The sequence below is a fragment of the Lepidochelys kempii genome, chromosome 8, assembly GCF_965140265.1.
Source record: "Lepidochelys kempii isolate rLepKem1 chromosome 8, rLepKem1.hap2, whole genome shotgun sequence".
In the NCBI taxonomy this organism is placed as follows: Eukaryota; Metazoa; Chordata; order Testudines; family Cheloniidae; genus Lepidochelys; species Lepidochelys kempii.
This window is the reverse complement of record NC_133263.1, coordinates 41,611,968-41,634,281: the sequence shown is the minus strand read 5'-3', so window position 1 is coordinate 41,634,281 and position 22,314 is coordinate 41,611,968. Positions and strand designations below refer to the sequence as shown.

The 22,314-nt window shown below is 47.4% G+C and overlaps 1 protein-coding gene across 6 annotated transcripts in view; it reads right to left on the bottom strand.

Moving 5' to 3' along the window:
- ATF6 (activating transcription factor 6) overlaps window positions 1–22,314 on the bottom strand; it is a 408,706-nt gene that overhangs the window by 346,471 nt on the left and 39,921 nt on the right. For all 6 annotated transcript variants that reach the window (XM_073356217.1, XM_073356211.1, XM_073356213.1 and 3 more), the window contains one exon: window positions 21,078–21,229. In XM_073356217.1, coding sequence (XP_073212318.1) covers window positions 21,078–21,229 — 152 coding nt within the window. The remainder of the gene's footprint in view (window positions 1–21,077; window positions 21,230–22,314) is intronic.

Genomic DNA, 22,314 nt, shown 5'->3' with positions numbered 1-22,314 from the left:
ATCATAATGAGTGCTTCTGGCCTCCTGATTGTTTTGCCAGGCCAGGCTGCACAGGTGAGCGGGAGGTAGAACGGTGGTGACGACTAAATCCAGTATCTGTGTCCCTTCTTCTAGGAGACCCCAGACGAGGCTGCCATGGCCTCAGCGGCGGAGGCAGCCAGAACTGCTTAAGCATTGACTACGGTGTGTGCATACTCAGCAAGAAAGGGTGGCTCTGGTTTCTTTCACCCCATGCAGCCTCACATCTGTTTGGTCAGAGAATAGACCGTTCCCATAGAATGGGAGGTCTTGGATGGACACTACCAACCTGGCAGCTGAGTCCGCTGCATCCCATGCCATTTGCAGGGAACACTGGGCTGTTGTGGTGACTTCCTGCACCAGAGTATCAAACTCTTGGGCGAAATCCTGTGGGATATACTCCTTAAACTTACGGAGGGAGTCCCATAAATTAAAGTTGTAATGGCCCAAGAGGGCCTGATGGTTTGCCACCTGAAACTGTAAACTGGAGGTGTAATCAATCTTCCTCCCAAACAAGTCCAGTCATTTGGCCTCATTATATTTCAGGGTCAAGCCGGAACGTCCCTGTTTTTCTTTCTCATTGGCTGCTGAGACCACCAGCGAGCCGGAGAAAGTGGGTGGGTGAGTATACAAGTATTCAAAACTTTTGGCCAAGACAAAGTATTTCTTCTCGGCCCATTTTGAGGTGGGAGGGATGGAGCAGGGGGTTTGCCAGATGGACTTGGCAATTTTGAGGACCCCGTCATGCACCAGTAGTGTGACGCGAGTCGGGCTAGAGGCTGAAAGGACATTGAATAGGGTGTCGATCGGCTCAGCAATCTCCTCCACTTCCAGGCCCAAGTTCTCGTCCACCCAACAAAGCAGAGCCTGGTGGTGGTCCTTAAAGTGATCTGGCAGACTGGACCTGGAGAGGCCTGTGACTGCCTCATCTGGGGACAAAGATGAGGACTGTACCACAGGCGAGGACCCCAGGTCCTCCATCTCTGCAGGAAAGGGAAGCTTAGGAGTGGGCACAGCCTCCTCAGTCTCGGCTTCCAGGCATGCCTCTTGTACCAAGCCCAGTGCTGTCGGTGCTGGCAGCTGCTGCTCCAAGGCTGCGGCCGACGAGTGGCGCGAAGGGGGCATAGCCATGACCGGAATTCCCCCTGCATTCCAACAAGGCCAGTGCATGGGTCACTGACCTGGCTGCCACTGACCTGGCACTGCGGTCTTGGTCATCCAGTCACGCCGTTGAGGTCTAGGCAAGAGGCTAAACTGTCCTTCAGTGCCAGAGGAACCGCCTTCCGGAGACCACAGAGGGGCCATGGATACCTGGATCTGCCTAGAGACCACAGATAATGGTGCCCGGTACGAGGGGACCGGTGACTGGGAGACCAGTGTCAGGGGGACTGGAGGTGGGATAGAGAATGCTCCCATGGGGGAGGCGACCTGGATCAACATCGAGATGGCGACCAGCGGGAAGGTGATCAGTACCAGTAGTAAGGGGACTGGCACCTCCCTCTAGGCAATCCACATTAAGATGACGGGGACCGCGATCTTGGTGCCAGCAATCAATGGCGAGTCCCAGACTATCTCGGCAGTGGCTCCGGTGATCGGCATCACAGAGGTGGAGACAGTGGAGATGGCGCGACGGGAAATGGTGCTGGGCAGAGCTCAGTGCCGGGCGTGCACTTCACACTGATGCCAAGATGCTCGGCAAATCCTGTCGAGATGGTTTGGAGGTCGAACAGAGGGCGGACTCTGTGAGGAGAGCCGGAAGTCAAATATCCCACTCTTTCTGTATGCGGAGCCAAAAGTTTTTACAGATACGGCACTTGTCTTTTACCTATGTCTCCTCCAAGCACTTGAGACAGCTCCTGTGGGGGTCACTAACAGGTATAGGCCTGTTACAATCAGTGCAGGGCTTGAACCCCAGAGACTCGGGCAAAGTCCCCAATGCGACTCTAACTACTAAGATCACTTAACAGGTACTTAACGCTAAATACTGAAGAATCAACTATATACAAGGCCCTACGGCACGAAGTCCAAAGACGAAAAATGGTTAGCCCTTGCAAAGCAAGAAAGGCACTCCGACTAACCATCACGGGCGGTAAAAAGGAACTGAGAGGACGTAAAACCGGTGGCACCTGATATACCAGCGCATGAGCGTGACACTTAAGGGGGTGCCACAGCCAGCCCTACAGATACCGCTAAAGCAAAAATCTCAGATGACCGCGCATGTGGGTGCACACACACCTAGAATGGAATCGACATGAGCAAGCACTCAAAGAAGAACTAACTTTTCACATAACTGGAACTAAGCTACCTATGGAATTACTTTGGATAATGCTGGGTTTACCATCTGATGGGAGTTATCCCATGAAAAAATGAGACAGCAATTACTCATTTGTAAGCATTAGCATTAGCAAGACATGCACTAGTCACATAACAGAAGAGAAAGAAACCCCCACGCACAGTTTTAGGCCCTCATAATGGAAAAGATAATGCGCACATTAAAAGACAAGACCATCCAACTTTACGTGCGCTGGCTTTCTGTGCTGGTTTATGAAGAATCTGACACTTCTGGAGTTGCCTCTAAGCTGGATAAGTACAAAGCTGTATAAACATTGCTTTTTCCACCCAAGTCAAACATACTCTCTCATCTACTTATCTATGTAACTCAGCAGTAATGTATAGCTTCCCCAAGAGGAATTTTATTTTTCACTGAAATGTATGAACACAGCCCAGAGCCTAAGATTCTGTAATAAGAGACCTCTGTTGTACCTGTTTTAGGTGATGGACAATTGCTTGCATTTTTTAAAGACTAAAGGCTGGGCGGTAGAACTGAGGCCCTGTCTTTCACATGGCAGTTCAGAATACTAACCACAAGGCCCTGTGGGAACACATGAATGTTGTATTCCCTCATGTGCCGACTGTTTGGTTAGATCATTATAACATCTAAATGCAATAGGTATGGCTGTTTTTCAAACCTCTTCCCCATTTCTCTGCTGGAATTAAATATGTTGTTGTCCGAAAGATTGACTCTTCTTGTTTGATTGCACTCAAAGGCTGTCACTTTCTTACTGTTGGTGAGCTTTATTACTAAAGCCTGGGAGATGAGAAGCACATTATTCTGCCTTCTCACATTCACCTTACTATCTGCTGATCTTATTCCAATCCAATTCATCTGAAAAGCTGAGTATTAATTTGTTAACAGTTCATGTTGCTACAGTAGTGTTTCCCAAATTTGGGACACCATTTGTTCAGGGAAAGCCCCTGGCGGGCCGGGCCAGTTTGTTTATCTGCCGCGTCTGCAGGTTTGGCCAACCGTGGCTCCCCCTGGCGACGGTTAGCTGCTGCAGGCCAATGGGGGCTGCGGGAAGTGGCAGCCAGTATGTCCCTTGGCCCGCACCGCTTCCCGCAGCCGCCACTGGCCTGCAGTGGCGAACCGTGGCCAGTGGGAGCCGCGATCAGCCGAACCTGCGGACGCGGCAGGTAAACAAACCGGCCCAGCCCGCCAAGGGCTTTCCCTAAGCAAGTGACGTCCCAAGTTTGGGCAACACTGTGCTAGAGTATAAAAGAGGAAGTCCTGCAATGCTTTCCTCATCCTGTGACATCTGCTTAGACGAGCAAACGAAATCTGTTAGAATGTTCTTACGAGAGCTACATCTGTGCAGCTGTAACCATCACATCTGGTCCATGCTACAGTCACAAAAAACATGTAACCCTTTTAGTGCCGATTTATTGGTACTGGTAGCGTTCCCCCAGGGCAAAACTCCTGAAACATTAGCAATAAGAAAATAATACTATTTAACATTTATGTACCAGTAAAGGTCCATTTCCTCATTAAACACACACAAGTGTCGTGGGTCTGACCTCTCATACCATTTCTTCAGATTGCTACCTATCAGATTAGCACCTCACTCTACTTCAACACCAAGAATTGCAGATTTTTTCCTGGTGGAAACAGGCAAAAAACCTCACCTAAAATGGACTGTCATCTGCTGAGCCAGTCATTAATTTGGTTCCAAATCTGCAACAGTTTTGTATACACAGATGGACTAGGGTATGCTGGATGAAGTTAGGAATAACTATATAGATTCACAGCATCCAAGGCCAGAAGGGACCCTTGTGATCATCTAGTCCAGTGGTCCCCAACCTTTCTGTGGGAAGAGCATATTCCTATCCCCAGAAGACTGTGGGGGGCGCCAGACGCCCCGCTGCCTAGAAGCGGCAGTGGCAAGAAGCGTCGCTGCTGAAATGCCGCCGAGAAACGGCAATGCTTCCCGGCAACATTTTGGTGGGCGGTTCTGTGGCAGCCGTGGTTCTCCGGCGGCCCGGTGTCCTGCGGGCATACACAACTGCCCCAGCGGGCGCTATTGTGCCCACAGGCAGCGCGTTGGGGACACCTGATCTAGTCTGACCTCCTGTATAATACAAGCCATAGAACTTCCCCCTTCCCCAATTCTATAACATGTATTTTAGCAAAACATCCTTGATAAAGGGCTCAGAAGCATATACTTTAGCAGTGAGAAGTTGCACTGCTAGACATATAATGTACCGTTAGGACTGTAGGCCTTGCTAGAGCCACAGACATAACTAAAAGTATGAACAAGAGTAGGTTAGAATATTAACACACCAGGTATCTGCTAACCAAGTAAGCACATTCCAGACTGGAAAGAATGGTACAAAAACACACAGATCTCTCCAGTAACTACATAAACACACGCCTAAGAGATGGTACAAAAACACACCAACTCCTCAAAACAATAAGGAGGAGATTACCAGATAATGGATGAGGATCATAGAATCATAGAATATCAGGGTTGGAAGGGACCTCAGGAGGTCATCTAGTCCAACCCTCTGCTCAAAGCAGGACCAATCCCCAATTAAATCATCCCAGCCAGGGCTTTGTCAAGCCTGACCTTAAAAACTTCTAAGGAAGGAGATTCCACCACCTCCCTAGGTAACGCATTCCAGTGTTTCACCACCCTACTAGTGAAAAAAATTTTCCTAATATCCAACCTAAACCTCCCCCACTGCAACTTGAGACAATTACTCCTTGTCCTGTCCTCTTCTACCACTGAGAATAGTCTAGAACCATCCTCTCTGGAACCACCTCTCAGGTAGTTGAAAGCAGCTATCAAATCCCCCCTCATTCTTCTCTTCTGCAGACTAAACAATCCCAGTTCCCTCAGCCTCTCCTCATAAGTCATGTGTTCCAGACCCCTAATCATTTTTGTTGCCCTTCGCTGGACTCTCTCCAATTTATCCACATCCTTCTTGTAGTGTGGGGCCCAAAACTGGACACAGTACTCCAGATGAGGCCTCACCAATGTCGAATAGAGGGGGACGATCACGTCCCTCGATCTGCTCGCTATGCCCCTACTTATACATGTTTTCTCTTAACTAGCAGGTACAAGGTATAAGGGAGGTAACTAACAACATCTGGAGTGACAAGATGGGTGAGGTAATTATCTGTTATTGGACCAACTTCTGTTGGTAAGAGAGACAAGCTTTCAAGCTTACACCAAATTCTTCTTCAGATCTGGGAAACTAACTCAAAGTGTCACTGTTAAATACGAGGTTTGAACAGATGGCTTAGCGTAAGTAGTTAACACATTTCAATGGACCATTCTGGGGCCAACAAAGCTACAACAACATTGCATACAACATCTAGAGCGTAATGTGGAACTTGTCTGTATCAATGTATAAAAGGAGAAGTCATAGGAGGCACACCTTTGTGCAAGGCTAAGGAACAGCATCATGTTATGTTGATTGAGTTGATACCTTGTTGCGGGCATACATGGGTTAGTGTATCTGTAGCTCCTATGGTGCACTAGGACCGTGCTTTGTCGACAATAAACCTGACCGAGTGCCTTCGCCACGGAACCAAGCCTATGGTCTTTCTTATGAACAACACTGAGGTCTGCTGAATCCACACTGTGCACTTCTGCTAGTGCAGTCGACACCGGAGCTCCAAGAACAGCAACACTAGCAGCATTAATAATGCTGCAACATCAGCAACACTAACAACAGGACATATTACACAGTGTTCATATTCTAACAGGAGCACAGGACTCTGAGAAGAGGGAGTTGCAAATTTATCTATTGCTCCAAAGAACTAGAGTTTTATTACATGTTTCTGAAATCACTGATATTAAAGCAGGTGGGTTTTTTTCTAAGATAACACCAAACAACCAGTTGGTCCTTCAGCTGAGAGGCCTGGATGTATAGGCAAGCAAAGGAAGGCTCAATTCCTCATTAAGCAGTGACTGAACTGTTCTAAAGCAAGTCTTCATTTAAATAATTTGGTTCATACACATGCTTAGAAGTGGTTAGCAAATGCTAATCTCAAACTAGACGCTAATGATTCTCAAATGTTATGTAACTGTTACGAATTACATTTCTATAAGCAGTTGGAATGCTCCTCAAATGTTCAAGAAATTCATTAAGCTTTGCCTATTCCAAGCAGAAAGGAATGGTATGGAAAAATGCAAGGAAGGAGAGTGGGGCAAGGAAACAAGGGGAGTAACTAATCGGGAAGTTTGAGGGGAGCACAGATAGTGAGGGGAAGGGAAAGTATAGGAAGAGAAGAGTAATGTAAGCTGGCGCAGAGCTGTACACATCTACAACGTGAGTACAATTTGATGTAGAAAGTAAGTACAATACAATTAAAGGGTTCAGAGAGAGCAGGAGTCAAGTGGCAGGAAAGGAAGGTTGTTTTAGCAATGGCATTCTGGATAAACTGCAAACAGGGAGAGGGGAAGAAAAAGGGATGAATTTGCAGTAATTAAGGCTCCAGTATAGCAAAACATATAAACATGTTTAAAATGCACTCTGATCCAGGATAGCACTTAAAGTTAAATACAGACTTAACTCCCACTGACTCTGGTTAAACACATGCTTAAGTCCTTTGGGCTCTTCAGTCTAAGCAAGATCCAGAGGCTGGAATCTGAAGCTAGACAAGCTGGAAAGGCAATTTTTTTTAAACAATGTGGGTAATTAAGCATTGGAACAGGTTGTGATGGAGTCTCCATCGCTGCCAATTTTTAAATCAAGACTGGATGTTTTTCTATAAGATCTGCTCTAGTTCAAAGAGGAATTGATTCAGGGCAGTCCTATGGCCTCTGTTACGCAGGAGGTCAGCTCGTCCCTCCTGACCTTGTAATTTATGAATCAGGACCCAAGGCAGGACAGTATCAAGGTACGGACCAAAATTCTGGCAGTCAGAACAGAGAGTACAGAGCAGGCTTTAGAGACAGCAGAATGGAGGAGCTAATAAAGGCTGGCAGCAGCCTGGATGTGGGCATGGGAGGGGATACGAAGAAAGAGAGCAGAGTCAAAGGTGACACCAAATTTGTAGAAAACTGGGTGATGTGGACACTTGTGGAGTTAAACAGTAATCAGGAAGGGAATGGAGGGAGGAGAGAAACCCCACACCCCTTTCACTGTCTCATCTCTTTCATCAGTGAGAAGAGAGTTTTAACCCCACGGTGCAGTGCCAAGAGAAGAGACTCAACATTGGCTCTGAACTCTCTTCCTTTTGGGAGTTTAAATTAAGCTCTTAGGGCACTTTGAAAATTCTGAGGCTTATTTCTTAAATGTGTGCTGTCTTTAATTGTGCTTTGGCTCAACTCACAGGGCTGATGTGTCTGTTAATATATAGTATCATTTCATTCTGAGATGGGCGTGCTTTGCAGCAAGAATGCTTTGTAGTAGAAGGTTCACTCGTTCCCTAAGAAACCCCCAAAGAGAAATTCCACAACAGGAGAAAGGCTGCATTCACTTTTTCCAGCAGGTCTGGAGCCAATATATAGTCTTATGGCTTTTAAAATATTATGTGAGGTTTTTAAAGAAGTTAAACCAAAATGGCTTTACCATCAACAGACAGGAAGAATGGGAAAATAATTTGTTTAAAATAGGAAGATGGCTTCATAATAGAAACTGGAACGAACACTAGGAGCGGTTTGTCTCTCTCTACGTGCCAGAAAAACTGAACCCAGCCAATAAGGATGGAAATATCCATACAAAAAAGAAGAGGTGATGGGGAAGGTCTCAGCACTACTGAAGGGAGATCAGCATACCAGAAAGTCACCCAGCACCTACACAGCCATTCACTAACATCTTTTTCCTGTTCAACATAAAAAGTCAGGTCTTCAGCAGGTGTCAACCAGTGCTGCTTCACTGAAATCAGTGGCACTATGCCCATTTGCATCAATGAAGGATGTAGCTTAGATGCTTATTTCACATCACATCCTGTTAAAAGTTCAGTCACTGCATTTTCTCTACAGCCCTTTTTCACCATTATTTGTCCATTGGCCATTTCTTGGAGAACAACGTTTTATCAAGCCTCCCATTCCCGGGTTTCTTCTAGGAGGCTTGAAATGTTTCTTCTAGGAGGCTTGAACTGATTTGTTTTAACTTTTTTTTTTTTTAAACACAGTTGTTTCTTTCAGAAAGCAACAGCCAGGTCAGCTAATGAGAAAGAAAGTTATTTAATCACCTTACCTTCATCTAAGAGCACTACAGAAACACGCAGCCAGAACTCAAAGCTAAAATTTTGCCAACAGTGCTGTGTAGTTAAATGCCTGATGCCCAGCTAACTTGGCAGAAGGACCTCACTGCAAAATCCATCTGAAAGTGATACCAGAGCTGTCTGCTCATACAGTCAGATTCCTCACAGAGCCCCCAGTTTAACACTGTTTGCACTGGAGATGAAATAGTGGAATCTGCTTTTCAATACAGTATTTCCCTTTCCCCCACCCACACACGCAAAAATATAACCAGAAATCGCAGCACTATGCCTTTCCCCAATTGTGTAACTTTTCTTCATCATGGAGCATAAGGGAACTAAATGGTGTTTGGCTAAAAATCATTTGAAATACAATTCTTTTTAACCTATTTCTTATTACCACCTCAAAATACTGAGTGAATTTTTGAAGTCTAATATATTTGCTTAATAAATTCTGATTGCTCTTTCACTTCATTCACCATGCAACACTCAAACACACAAGGCAGTTTCTAATCAGCTCAATTTTCCAGCGTTCATGCATTAGCACAACAATAACATTTTGAGCCAAATATTGTAGGACAATGTCTTAATCTCAGCAAAAAGTTGCTTTCATTTGACCAATAAAGATATTGAAATTTTTTTTAATGTTAGAGTCTGGGAAATCATATCTCCACAAAGCATAGCATTCTGGTCTAATCAGCCATAATCACAGAGGGACTGATCCCATCACATGGCTTTTTCCACTACAGCTCTTCACAGTGGTTCTAAAAGTTTCTCCACTAAATGGAGAGCTAACAGCACCCACACTACAAGACCTACATCACTTTTTCCTACCCATTTAGTTACATTGGTCAATACCAGGTTTACAATGGTGCCAGGCCCACACTCAGAAGAGGCCCCAGCACCCGAACCATTGTCCCTCTCCTCCACTCCACCCAGAGGCCCCATCCCCACTCAGTCTCTTCCCCCTGAGATCCCACTTGCTCCTCTCCGCAGCCTCCACCCCGTGTGATCATCTGGTGGGGCCTGGGGGAGGAAGAGGTCAAGTGGGGATGGGGCCTCAGGGCAGAGCACAGGCAGAGCAGGGGCCATGGTACCGGTGCCGGGGCCCACAAAAGATTAATCCAGCTCGGACATTGGTACAACCCCCAATTTAGCCTCCCTGTAAGGATACAGCCACACCAGTATAAAAGTATTTACCATCCACTATTTATAGAAATAAACTATAGCAGTGATGCCCAAACTCTTCCTGTTGCGCCCACCCCCACCCCCCCAATGGAATCTGTCCACCCCTCACCTCCATTACTACACAGTTGCTCAGCAGAGAAGCTTGGGCTGGGGGCTGAACTGGGGGTGGAGGAGGAGCTGGGGATAGAGGTAGAGCTGGCCTGGAAGTGGAGAGGGAAGGAAGGCAGAGCTGGGTTGGGAGCGGAGCAGGGAGTGGAGTTGAGCTGTGGCTGGAATGGACCTATGGCTGGGGCCAGAGCAGGGCTAGGTGGCGCTTCCTCCCCATCCCCCATGAGGACTGGCTTAGGCTATGCCACATGCCCCCCCCCCCCAAACATTTCTCCACACCCCCCATGGAGGTATGCCCCACAGTTTGGGAACCACTGAACTTTAGCTACATGAATACCGGTACAACTGTGTCCATACTGGAGAGTTGCAACAATTTAACTAAATTAGTTTTACTAGGCCTAAATTTATAGTACTGTTCATCACCCCCCAGCCCCACATCAGTTCCTCTGCCTTTCTCTCTTTTGTACCCTTTTAAATGGATGTGAAAGGCGACAGGGAAGCTTGAGCAGGGTAGCGAGCAATGCCATAAAGGAAGGGAAATTCTGTGAACAACTACAGTAGAGAAAGCCATGTGATGGCCTTCATTTCTGCACTAAAATTGCTTGTTAAAGAGACACTAACAATTTGAAGTCTAGCCACTTAAAAAACCCTAAAAGTAGTTTCAAGGTACAACACTTGTGTCTGAGTCCACTGCCAATTTCTGCTTCGAATCAACTGACTATAAGCACAACACATAGCACATTATAGTGTACGGAGTGTACATCACCTTTCATTCATATACATAATATACAAAAAGAAAGCCAGGACACTCAGATTCAAGGTTCCACATGACAACAGTTACAAAGGACTTGTCTATACTGCAAAATTACATTGTATTAGAACATGTGTTAACGCACTCTCAGGGTAGAGATAAAGCTATCATCAAGAAGCCAGGTACTCCACAGCAGAATGGGAAAAATTCTGCAGCAAGCACCCTTATAGTTGTGCAGCAATATCACTGTATTCCATCTGTGACAGGGTGTGCATACCCTGCTCTGGACAAGGGGGGGTTAACCCCACGCTATGGGTGGCGGAAGTCCTGCCCCTCAGACCGTGCTGGGCATGCTCCAACTACTGGCTCAGTATAAAAGGAAGTAGCCCAGCTTATTCTAGGCTGACTGCTGAAGAGGAAGGACCTTCAGTGGAGGCTCCAGCTGAAGCACCATCACAGCCTTTGATTGTAGAAACTGGAGACCCTGAGAGCCAGATTGGAGGGCTGCGGCCAATGGAGCTGCAGGGACTCACCCGTGCTGAGGAGCCCGGGAACCCCAATGCTCAATGGACTTACAGTGCCTGGAAACGCAGTAGGAAGTGACCTAGGCAGGGTGTGTGAGTGGTACCTCCCACCCGAGTAAGGTCAGTGTGTTTCAGTGGGAGTCCCTGCTGACCCAGTGGCAGACCATTCTGCCACTGTCAGGGCCCTGGGTCGAGGCCTGGTAGAGTTGGATGGGCCTGGGCTTCCCTACCTGGGCCATCACCCCCCTGGTGGCGGCTTCTTCCTTTTCCTTAGATACTGGCCATTGTCCTGTGCCTGAAGGCGGTTATATTGACTCTTGCCCCGAACGCAAGGGCTGACAGAACTGACTCTAGCCACTTTCTGCCTAGAGCAGTAGTCACCAACCAGTTGATCATGATCTCCCAGTTGATCGCGATCTCTGGCGGTGTACTGCTAAAGCAGACTCCCTGGCCCTGTGCCACTCCTGGAAGTGGGCAGTGCGGCCCTGAGGGCAGGGAGACAGCGGTCTCCCTCTGCGTGCTGCTCCTGCCTGCACAGCTCCCATTGGCCAGGAGAACCGCGGGAGCGGTGCTTGCAGAGAGGGCCAGAGCCACGTGTTCCCCACAGCCTACAGGGGCGCTTTGCCACCTTCTGGGGGTGGTGTGGGGAGCCTGTCTTGCCTCGCTGCGTCTGCCACTGACCAGGAGCTGCCAGAGGTAAGTGCTGCCTGGTGGGAGCCAGCACCTCATACCACCTCCTGCACCCCAACACTCTGCCCCAGCCCTGACCCTCATCCCAGAGCCAGCACTTCGTGCCCACACCTTGCACTCGACAGTCTGCCCCAGCACAGAGACTCGACAGTCTGCCTCTTGCACCCAAACTCCCTCCTAGAGCTTGCACCCCTCGCCCACTCCTGCATCCCTACGCCCTGCTTCGGGCTCAGCCCAGAGCCCCCTCCCACACTGTGAACCCCTCAGCCCCAACCCAGAGCCCACACCACACCCAACCCCCTACCCCAGCCCAGTGAAAGTGAGTTAGGGTGTGGGAGAGTGAGCGATAGAGAGAGGGGAGGATGAAGTGAGTGGGGCAGGGCCTCGGGGAAGGGGCAGGGCCTCGGGGAAGGGGCGAGGTGTAAAAAGGTTGAAGACCACTGGCCTAGAGGCTGTCGGGGAGACTGTAACAGCAGTGGTATCACAACCCCACCCCAAAAGGGGGACAGGGTGTGCATACCTATTGACACCATCTCTAGAAAGATGAAACCCTTCATTCCCATCCTCCTACAACTACAAAAATCACACCGCTATGGCTCATGATTAGGATTAGTCAATGATTATTTTCAACCATGATTATTTCTAAGAATAGTTTTTTTTATTCTGTTCTGTAGCCAGCCCAGATTCACTCCCCATGCCTCAGATCCTGCAATGTTATCCAGGCAGCAAGTGAGAAAGGCAAAGAGGAGACTGTATCCAGTTTCAGTAACTGGGTCAGACCAATGGTCCATCTAGAACAATATTCTCTTTGGACAATGGACAGTGCCAGATACTTCAAAGGGAGTGAACAGGACAGAACAATTTATTAAGTGATTCATCCCCTGCCATCCAGTTCCTGGACAGTCAAATCTGCCAGTCAAATATTTAGGGAATATGACTGAGAGCACGGCATTGAATCCCTGACCATCTTGGCTAATAGCCATTGATGGACCTATCCTCCATCAACTTCTCTCATTCTTTCTTGAATCCTTATACTTTTCGCCTTCACAACATCCCCGGCAACGAGTTCCACAGGTTGGCTGGGCATTCAGGGCCATTCCTACCCATGAGCAAAGTACGCAGCTGCGTAGGGCATCAGGAAATTTGGAGCATCACATTTTCCTGGTGCCCTGCGCAGCTGCATGCTGCTCCAGCCCCTGCCCCGCCTCTTCCCCATGGCCCCCGCCCCTGCTCTGCCCCCACTCTACCCCTTCTCCAAAGCCTCTTGCCAGCCCTGCCCCCACTCCCCTAAGGACTACAGCAGGGCTGGGCCTGCACTCACTGGTGGTGGGAAGTGCAGCAACCCAACCGGCGGCCCAGGCCCCACACACACACCCCCTGCAGGGGGGCTGTGTAGGGCCCCAAAATAGCTAGGGACGACCCTATGTGCATTGTGTGAAGAAGTACTTCCTTATGTTTTAAACCTACTGCCTATTAATTTCATCAGGTGTCCCCTGGTTCTTGTGTTTATGTAAAGGGGTAAATAACACTTATTCACTTTCTCCACACTATTCATGATTTTATAGACCTCTATCATATCCCACCATGGCTTTAGTCATCTCTTTCTTAAGCAGAACAGTCCTGCTCTTTTTTTTTTACTCCCCTCTCCTCAGGATGAATGCTGTTCCATACTCAGATTTTTTTGCCCTTCTCTATACTCTTTCCAGTTCTAATACATCTCTTCTGAGATTGGGTATTCAAAACTGCATGCAGCATTCAAGGTACGGGTGTACCAGGGATTTATACAGTGGCATTATATTTTCTGTGTTATTATCTAACTGTTTCCTAATGGTTCCTAACAGTCTGTTAGCTTTTGACTGCCACTGCACATTGAGCGGATGTTTTCAGAGACCTTTTCCTCCTCCCGGCTCCATGGACTCCAGCTCTGGCTCCCTGCTGCCAGACTCACAAGACAGTGCACGAAGCATGCACTCTTACCCAACTCACTGCCCCTTGTGAGGAAAGCAACAGAGCAAGAGGCAGCTGCAGGCAGACAGAAACCAAAATGCCAAGCACCCAACTAAATAAGGTCTGGGAATATACACTCGATGAAAATTGGGGGGGGGAAGAGCTGCTCATTCAGTGGGCACCATTCCCCTGACTCATGCACAAGATGACCTAAGGAAAAAATAGTATGTGATCAAAAACATACATGAACAAGGTTGCATAGGTAATGCCAGAATTAAGATTACCTATCTTCTGAATCCTTGATTTTTGCAATCTCAAACATTCCTTTAGCAGTTTCTTTTGCAGGCAATTGTATAGAATTTGTTCATTAAGAAGGAACAGTATTCACCTTTGAACTTCTCTCAAAAAAAGGAGCAGAAAACATTTTTTCAGTTGCATAAAACAATTGAACATAAACCTAGCATTTGGGATGTGCATATGAAAAGTGAATCTCTGATGGAATGCATTGTGAAATCCATTAATTAGGGCTTCTCTGCATGGAGTCCAGCTTCTACTGTAGAACCACAGACCTTTTACGCATGCTTCCAGGTGGACTGTTAATGTAACAGAATGCTGTCCTTTCACCCCAGACCCAAGTATGTTTTTCCACACTGTTAACCTTAACTTTGCCCCAAGAAAGACATGGTGCTCTTTGACTATGACTTGTTATGGAATTGTAACCTTACCTGTGGGTTTCCTAGGCTTCAAGCTTTTCTCTAAACCCTAATGCTCTTGAGGTAATGTTCCCTCATAGTACTGATGTTTGTCAATTTTTTGTTTAAGGAATTACTTTATTTTCTTAAGAGATCTAAAGGTTTGCTAGAGAGGAGCTCTGTTCCTGCAGACCCTGAGATGCCCACAAGAGGGAAGCACCCATTCAGCAGACTTTAGGTGTTCCACAGCAATGAATGGAAATGCTCCCTTGGTCTGTTAGCTACCAAGTCTCCTGCTAACTGTCTCTCCTACCCATCATTCCATGGAGAAGAGCCCTCATGCTGCAGACCTCCAATGGCCCACAAATAGGGGCCCACTCTTGTGAACTTCTATAGGTCCTATCACACAGACCCTGAGTTGCACAGTAGTGCAGCTTCCCTTCTATTGGCTTCATACTGTCTGCAGGGCTGAGGCTCACCTGGAAAGGTCAGCTGGCAAGAGGCTTGGGAGTCAGCAGAAGTGGGGGGTGGGAGAAGCTGCCTCCACCACACTGAGGGAAGTACAGTGAAAGATGAACCCTTTCCCTGCTCCACTGGGTTGCTTCCTCCTGCCCCCAGTCTCTGTTGAGGGGGTCCAGAAAGTGAAAATTCCCTCCCACACAACCTTGGAAGGTTCTTCAGTCACCTGACAATCAAAGTCCCTTGGGAAGCTCATTGAGGACCCTAATATCGCTCTCATTAGGAAGCTCCAGGGCAAGTCCTACGAGACTCCAGGCCCAGGCGCCAGTTGGCCCTAGGAAAGGCTAGTTGGCATCCTAATAGCCACTACCCAAGCCTTTTTGGGGTCCCCAGAACAGCCTAAGTAGGTTTGTCAGCCCCTCAGTCTCTCAATAAGCCAAAATAGCCAAGGAAATAACAAGACTTAGTCTCATAGACTTTAAGGCCAAGAGGGGACCATCATGATCATCTAGTCTGACCTCCTGCACATCGCAGGCCACAGAACCTGAACCACCCACTCCTGTAATAGACCCCTAACCTCTGGCTTAGTTACTGAAGTCCTCAAATCATAAAGGCTTCAAGTTACAAAGAATCTGCCATTTACAGGAGTTTAAACCTGCAAGTGACCCATGCCCCATGTTGCAGAGGAAGGCGAAACCCCCCCAGGCCTCTGCCAATCTGACTTAGGGGAAAATTCCTTCCCGAACCCACATATGGTGATCAGTTAGACCCTGAGCATGTGGGCAAAACCCATCAGGTTGGGATTACATACTTGTGGGTGATGCTCGACAAAACATCTCCGGTATGAGGGGGTGAGTTCCCAATCAACCTCCCAAAACTGATAAGGGTCAACACAACCTCCCAGACATACTGCAAGAATCAATAAGGGTTTGCAAAATGCCTTGAAATCCTTGGCTGAAAGGACCTGAAGCCAGGGAGCTTACCCTGACATCTTTCGAAAGATACATTACACATCCGAAATTGTATGTTCTGTGCAACATAAATACACAGAGGCCAGTCTGTCCAACAAAATTCACTCTAAGAAAACATTTTCCCATATACTGTTTCTAGTGTACTTTGTAAATGTTTATTTTGTGCATGAAAGCATGCACTCCTCGCACTTTCATTCATCACTGCATGCTCTAAAAAAGTCAGCAATGCTTAACATAACTTAAACAAAATAACTTTGTGTTGCTATGTGCCATTAATCATTCAGCAAAGCAATCCAATTCAAGCAGGTCACTACTTTTCTGATCTTTGTTAATTTAAAAGCAGATTCCAAGTTATTTCCTTGCTAAAAATGTTTTAACCTTCAGAAGACCATCTGTATCATTTCCAAAGATGTAACAGCCAGATCATTGCTGCCACTTCCAGTGTCTTCCCAGGAACAGTATCTGCTGAACAACAGAAGCCACCTCACAAAAGTACCTGGATAAATTTGCCTCTTGCTAAGGCTCATTTGTAGCTAATTCTAAAAACGCTGCAGGTCCTGCACTATATTTAAGCTTGGCAGGATTCGATTTAAATGCACTGATGTCAGTAAATGTTAATTTCAGCTGACACACTGAAATCGACAAAAAACATATCCATTGGGGAGTGGGTGGAAGTGCAGCCTCCCCCACACACCCCTGAAGCCCTGCTGCCACAGCCTCACTCACCAGCCAGGAGTAAAGTAGCCATCCTCAGGCCGGAGCTGTTCAGTAGCAGGGTGGCCTCACCTGCGGCCGGGGGCTTGTCCTTGCAGCCCTGGTTGTGGCGGTGTGCTCCACCAGACCAGGACCGCAGGATTCCCCTGAACCTTGTGCCCCAGTGTCTTGGGCACCTCAGCCATAAAGGGAGCTCCTGAAGTCTCGTTACCAGTGCCACAGCTAACCCTAACCTCAACCCTTCCCATCTTCCTTTTTTAATTTCCCGCAGCTATAAAAATAGAAATTGTTAAAAATTAAAAAATAAACACATAAGTTAATCAACAAAACTGCAAAAAATAAGAACAGAATTCTGCCAGCAAAACTATATTTCCTGTTCTCACATGACCCTCTTGTGAAAAAGGATAGATTGCTACCTGACAGCTTTTTAAACCCAAGGGTGAACTTCTAAAGGTTGGGATTAAATATTATCCTAACAGCTTGAATCTCCAAGATCGGGCCAGAAACCTCATGAAAACACTCTTTTGCTCCCATGAGAACATTTTTATTCTGTGAATTATAGTACTGCATAGAGACCCCAACCCATGGCAAGACCCTGCTGCACTACTCCCTATGTACACACAGTGAGAGCCCCTGGAGAGCTAACAGTCTAAGTAGACAAGACAGACAAAGGCAAAAACCCAAGACTCACCTCTGTCATGACATCCAGCCTGCTGATAAAGGCTACAGAGGTGACAAGCTGTGCCTATTCTTTCTCCTTTCCTTTCCCTACTCTCTTCTTCCTATCCTCTAACCACAATGAAATAAAAATACCAACGTCCACATAACACTGGGCCAATTCTTCACCCCCTCATTTCCCTGTATGTTGTATCCCCATCCTCTACCCTTTGTCTGTTTGTCCGAAGGGATCACGTCTCTGCTGTGTTTGTACATCACCCAGCCCAACTAGTGCTATTATAATACAAATATTTAGTAACAGTAAAAGGTGGAAGAAGAGGATAATATACTTTCCTATTTTACAACTGGAGGAATGAGGAACAAAGAGGTTAAGTGTCTTGCCCACGGTTACCCAATTAATCTGTAGCAGAGCTCAAATCTCCCAAATCCCAGTCCAGTGCCCTAACTTCAGGGCCAGCCCTCCTTATCTGGGGTATGCGGGCACTTCCAGTTTCAGGCCCAGAGTACACAGAAATAAAGACCATCAGTAAAATCTTCATCCAAACACTTCAGAACTTTCTAAAATAGCATGGGTTTGGTCCTAGAGATGGGTGAAGGCCCACAAATGTGGGGCTGGGGTGTCAAATTCAATGATTTACCCATTCAATGATTTACCAATGACAGACAGACAGACAGACACACACACACGCAAAGGTTCTCAAACTTCATTGCACCGCGACCCCCTTCTGACAACAAAAATTACTACACGACTCCAGGAGAGGGGACAGAAGCCTGAGCCCGCCCAAGCCAAAGCCTGAACCCCACTGTCCTGGGTAGAGGGGCCAAACCCAAAGCCCAAGGGCTTCAGCCTGAGGAAGGGGGCCTGTAACCTGAGCCTCGCTACTCAAGGCTGAAGCCCTTGGGCTTCAGCTTCGGCCCCAGGCAGTGGGGCTCCAGCTTTGACTTTGGCCCTGAGCCCCAGAAATCTAACGCCAGCCCTGGTGACCCCATTAAAATGGGGTCGTGACCCACTTTGGGGTTCCGACCCACAGTTTGAGAACTACTGGACTGTCTTAAAAAAAATAAAAGGTATCCAGCAGAATGACACACCCTCTTTCCTGGTTAGACATTAGGAAAATATTTCGTCCTGGATAGTTAGACAATGGAACTGTTTGCCAAGTGAGGCTTCTGAGCCCCAGACACCAGTGGTGTGAAAACACCTATCATTTCAGAGCTCCATCCAGCAGAACCAAGACACCTTCTTCCTAAGGATGCACAGCCCACAAGCACTCCCACACCATGTGCCAGCAGCTGAGGGGACAGGTGGTTTCAACCCAAAAATAACTACCATAAAACAGCTGGAACTTACATCCATGCCTTACAACCATCCCGATGTGTAGAAAGAATAGTAAATATGGCAGACAACCAGCTTAGCTTAACAGTGAAATCCTTGCTGATCTTAAACACAAAAAAGAAGCTTACAAGAAGTGGAATATTGGACAAATGACCAGGGAGGAGTATAAAAATATTGCTCACGCATGCAGGAGTGAAATCAGGAAGGCCAAATCATACTTGGAGTTCCAGCTAGCAAGAGATGTTAAGAGTAACGAGAAGGGTTTCTTCAGGTATGTTAGCAACAAGAAGGAAGTCAAGAAAAGTGTGGGCCCCTTACTGAATGGGGGAGGCAACCTAGTGACAGAGAATGTGGAAAAAGCTTAATGTACTCAATGCTTTTTTTGCCTCTGTCTTGACAAACAAGGTCAGCTCCCAGACTACTGCACTGGGCAGCACAGCATGGGGAGGAGGTGACCAGCCCTCTGTGGAGAAAGAAGTGGTTCAGGACTATTTAGAAAAGCTGGACGAGCACAAGTCCATGGGGTCAGATGCGCTACATCCGAGAGTGCTAAAGGAGTTGTTTCAGAGTAGCAGCTGTGTTAGTCTGTATCCGCAAAAAGAAAAGGAATACTTGTGGCACCTTAAAGCAGTGGTCTCCAAACTTTTTGGCTCACGCACCCGCATGCTGAAGACCGGAAGACCTGCCACAGATGCGTCACCGAAGGAAGAAGACCAGAAGACCAGCCGCAAGTGCGCTGCCAATGGAAGAAGAACGGAAGACTTACTGCAGGTGAGCCGCCGAAGGGGAACACCAGCTGTGGGCCTGTAGAGCTGCCAACAAAGAAAAAAACGGCAGAGTGCCGTCTGGCAGTGCTCCTGGTGCCACGCACCCCCTGGGATCATCTCACACACCCCAGTTTGGAGACCCCTGCCTTAGAGACTAACAAATTTATTTGAGGATAAGCTTTTGTGAGATACATCCAATGAAGTGAGCTGTAGCTCACGAAAGCTTATGCTCAAATAAATTTGTTAGTCTCTAAGGTGCCACAAGTACTCCTTTTCTTTTTTTCTAAAGGAGTTGGCGGTTGTGATTGCAGAGACATTGGCCATTATCTTTGAAAACTCATGGGGATCGTGGGAGGTCCCGGACAACTGGAAAAAGGCTAATGTAGTGCCCATCTTTAAAAAAGGGAAAAAGGAGGATCCGGGGAACTACAGACAGCCTCACCTCAGTCCCTGGAAAAATCATGGAGCAGGTCCTCAAGGAATCAATTCTGAAGCACTTAGAGGAGAGGAAAGTGATCAGGAACAGTCAGCATGCATTTACCAAGGGCAAGTCATGCCTGACTAAACTAATTGCCTTCTATGACAAGATAACAAGCTCTGGTCTCCCACAGTATTCTTGCTAGCAATGGACTATAAGGTGGATAGATTGTCAGGCTCAACGGGTAGTGATCAATGGCTCCATGTCTAGTTGGCCGCCGGTATCAAGTGGAGCACCTCAAGGGTCGGTCCTGGGGCCAGTTTTGTTCAATATCTTCATAAATGATCTGAAGGATGGTGTGCATTGCACCCTCAGCAAGTTTGCAGATGACACTAAACTGGGAGGAGATGTAGATACGCTGGAGGGTAGGGATAGGATACAGAGGGACCTAGACAAATTAGAGGATTGGGCCAAAAGAAATCTGATGAGGTTCAACAAGGACAAGTGCAGAGTCCTGCACTTAGGATGGAAGAATCCCATGCACCGCTACAGACTAGGGACCAAATGGCTAGGCAGCAGTTCTGCAGAAAAGGACCGAGGGGTTACAGTGGACGAGAAGCTGGATATGAGTCAACAGTGTGCCCTTGTTGCCAAGAAGGCCAATGGCATTTTGGGCTGTATAAGTAGGGGCATTGCCAGCAGATCGAGGGACGTGATTGTTCCCCTCTATTCGACATTGGTGAGGCCTCATCTGGAGTACTGTGTCCAGTTTTGGGTACCACACGACAAGACGGATGTGGAGAAATTGGAAAGTGTCCAGCAGGGGGCAACAAAAATTATTAGGGGACTGAAGCACATGACTTATGAGGAGAGGCTGAGGGAACTGGGATTCTTTCGTCTGCAGAAGAGAAGAATGAGGGGGGATTTGATAGCTGCTTTCAACTACCTGAAAGGGGGTTCCAAAGAGGATGGATCTAGACTGTTCTCAGTGGTAGCAGATGACAGAACAAGGAGTATTGGTCTCAAGTTGCAATGGGGGAGGTTTAGGTTGGATATTAGGAAAAACTTTTACACTAGGAAGATGGTGAAGCACTGGAATGCATTACCTAGGGAGGTGGTGGAATCTCCTTCCTTTGAGGTTTTCAAGGTCAGGCTTCACAGAGCCCTGGCTGGGATGATTTAGTTGGGGATTGGTCCTGCTTTGAGCAGGGGGTTGGACTAGATGACCTCCTGAGGTCTCTTCCAACTCTGATATTCTACGATTCTATGACTGTTTGTGTGGTGGCTTGGAGGAGGGGTTTAGCCAGTGCTATTTTACCACTCACTGAACTGCTTCCTGTAGCTGGTGCTACGTTCACAGTGTGACTGGGCAGCTGCGTGACCCCTCCAGTGACAGCAATGACCGGCTGTGATGCAGGGTGAACTGCAGGACTCTGGAGCTGTACCACAGTGGACTGAGAAAGCACCAGTGGCTGACCTAGAATGGAGACAGAAAGACAATAGTCACTGAGTGTTCAGTGGGGAATGGGGAATATGTTTTTATACTATCAATTTGTGGGGGGTGGTTTTGATGGGTAGGGAGGCTTCACTCCCAAAAGCACCTGGCACTGCTCCCTTTGGATTCAGTTCTTAAGCATCAATATACTCTCAAATAAAACTCAGTGAAACAAAAGAAGTCTGCAGGGTTCTGTATTTATTCCCCCAATTGCATATCAGTTGATAAACCAAAACACAGCTCTTCCATCTGCCACACCACAAATTTAATCTGGGATCAGATAATTCATCTAGACTTTTTCTGCTTCTTACACTATAACTGGTAATCAGATTTTGCACTGAGAATTTGGCTGGCACTTTTGCTAATAATACACAAAGCAGAATAGAGTTCAGATCACTCTCTCAGAATTGTGCTGGCTCCTCCGGGCTCACAAGAGTAAACACCGGTTGGTGTCACTACGACAAGTGTAACAGCCTTAACAAGGCTGTGATCCCTAAGCCTTTTAGCACCCATCAACCCTTAACCAGGGGGCGGGGCTCCTCAGGGCTCCGCAGGGAGACCACGGCTTTAAAAAGCCTGCTCCTAAGTGACCAGAGGAGCGGCTAACGGGAGTTTTGCGAGGGAGTTTACAGGCGTAGTGTGAGCTGGGGCTAGAACGCAACTTTCTTTAAACTTAAAAGCCAAAACCACCCCCTTGATATAAACAAAACAACAACAAAGAAACCAGCTGCAGGAGGAAAAAGAGAATGCAGGCAGAAGTCCAGCAACAGAGTGGGGGCCACCCAGTTTATTGCACCCAATGCAGCATGTATGATTACCTGCCCTATGGGCAGTTGGTGTATGTGTGCATTCGGAGCAAGGAGCTCCTGGCCTTCAGAGACCATGTACGGGCTTTGGACACCAGAGTGGCTGAACTGGAGGAGCTGAGGGAGACAGAGAGGTATGTTGATGAGACTTTCCAGGACACAGTAGAATGAAAGTCCCAGGGAAGGAGAACATCTAACTGGAGCAGAGGGAAACAATCCCATAGTTGGGACCCTCCTTCAAGATGATGTTGTGGTATCCTC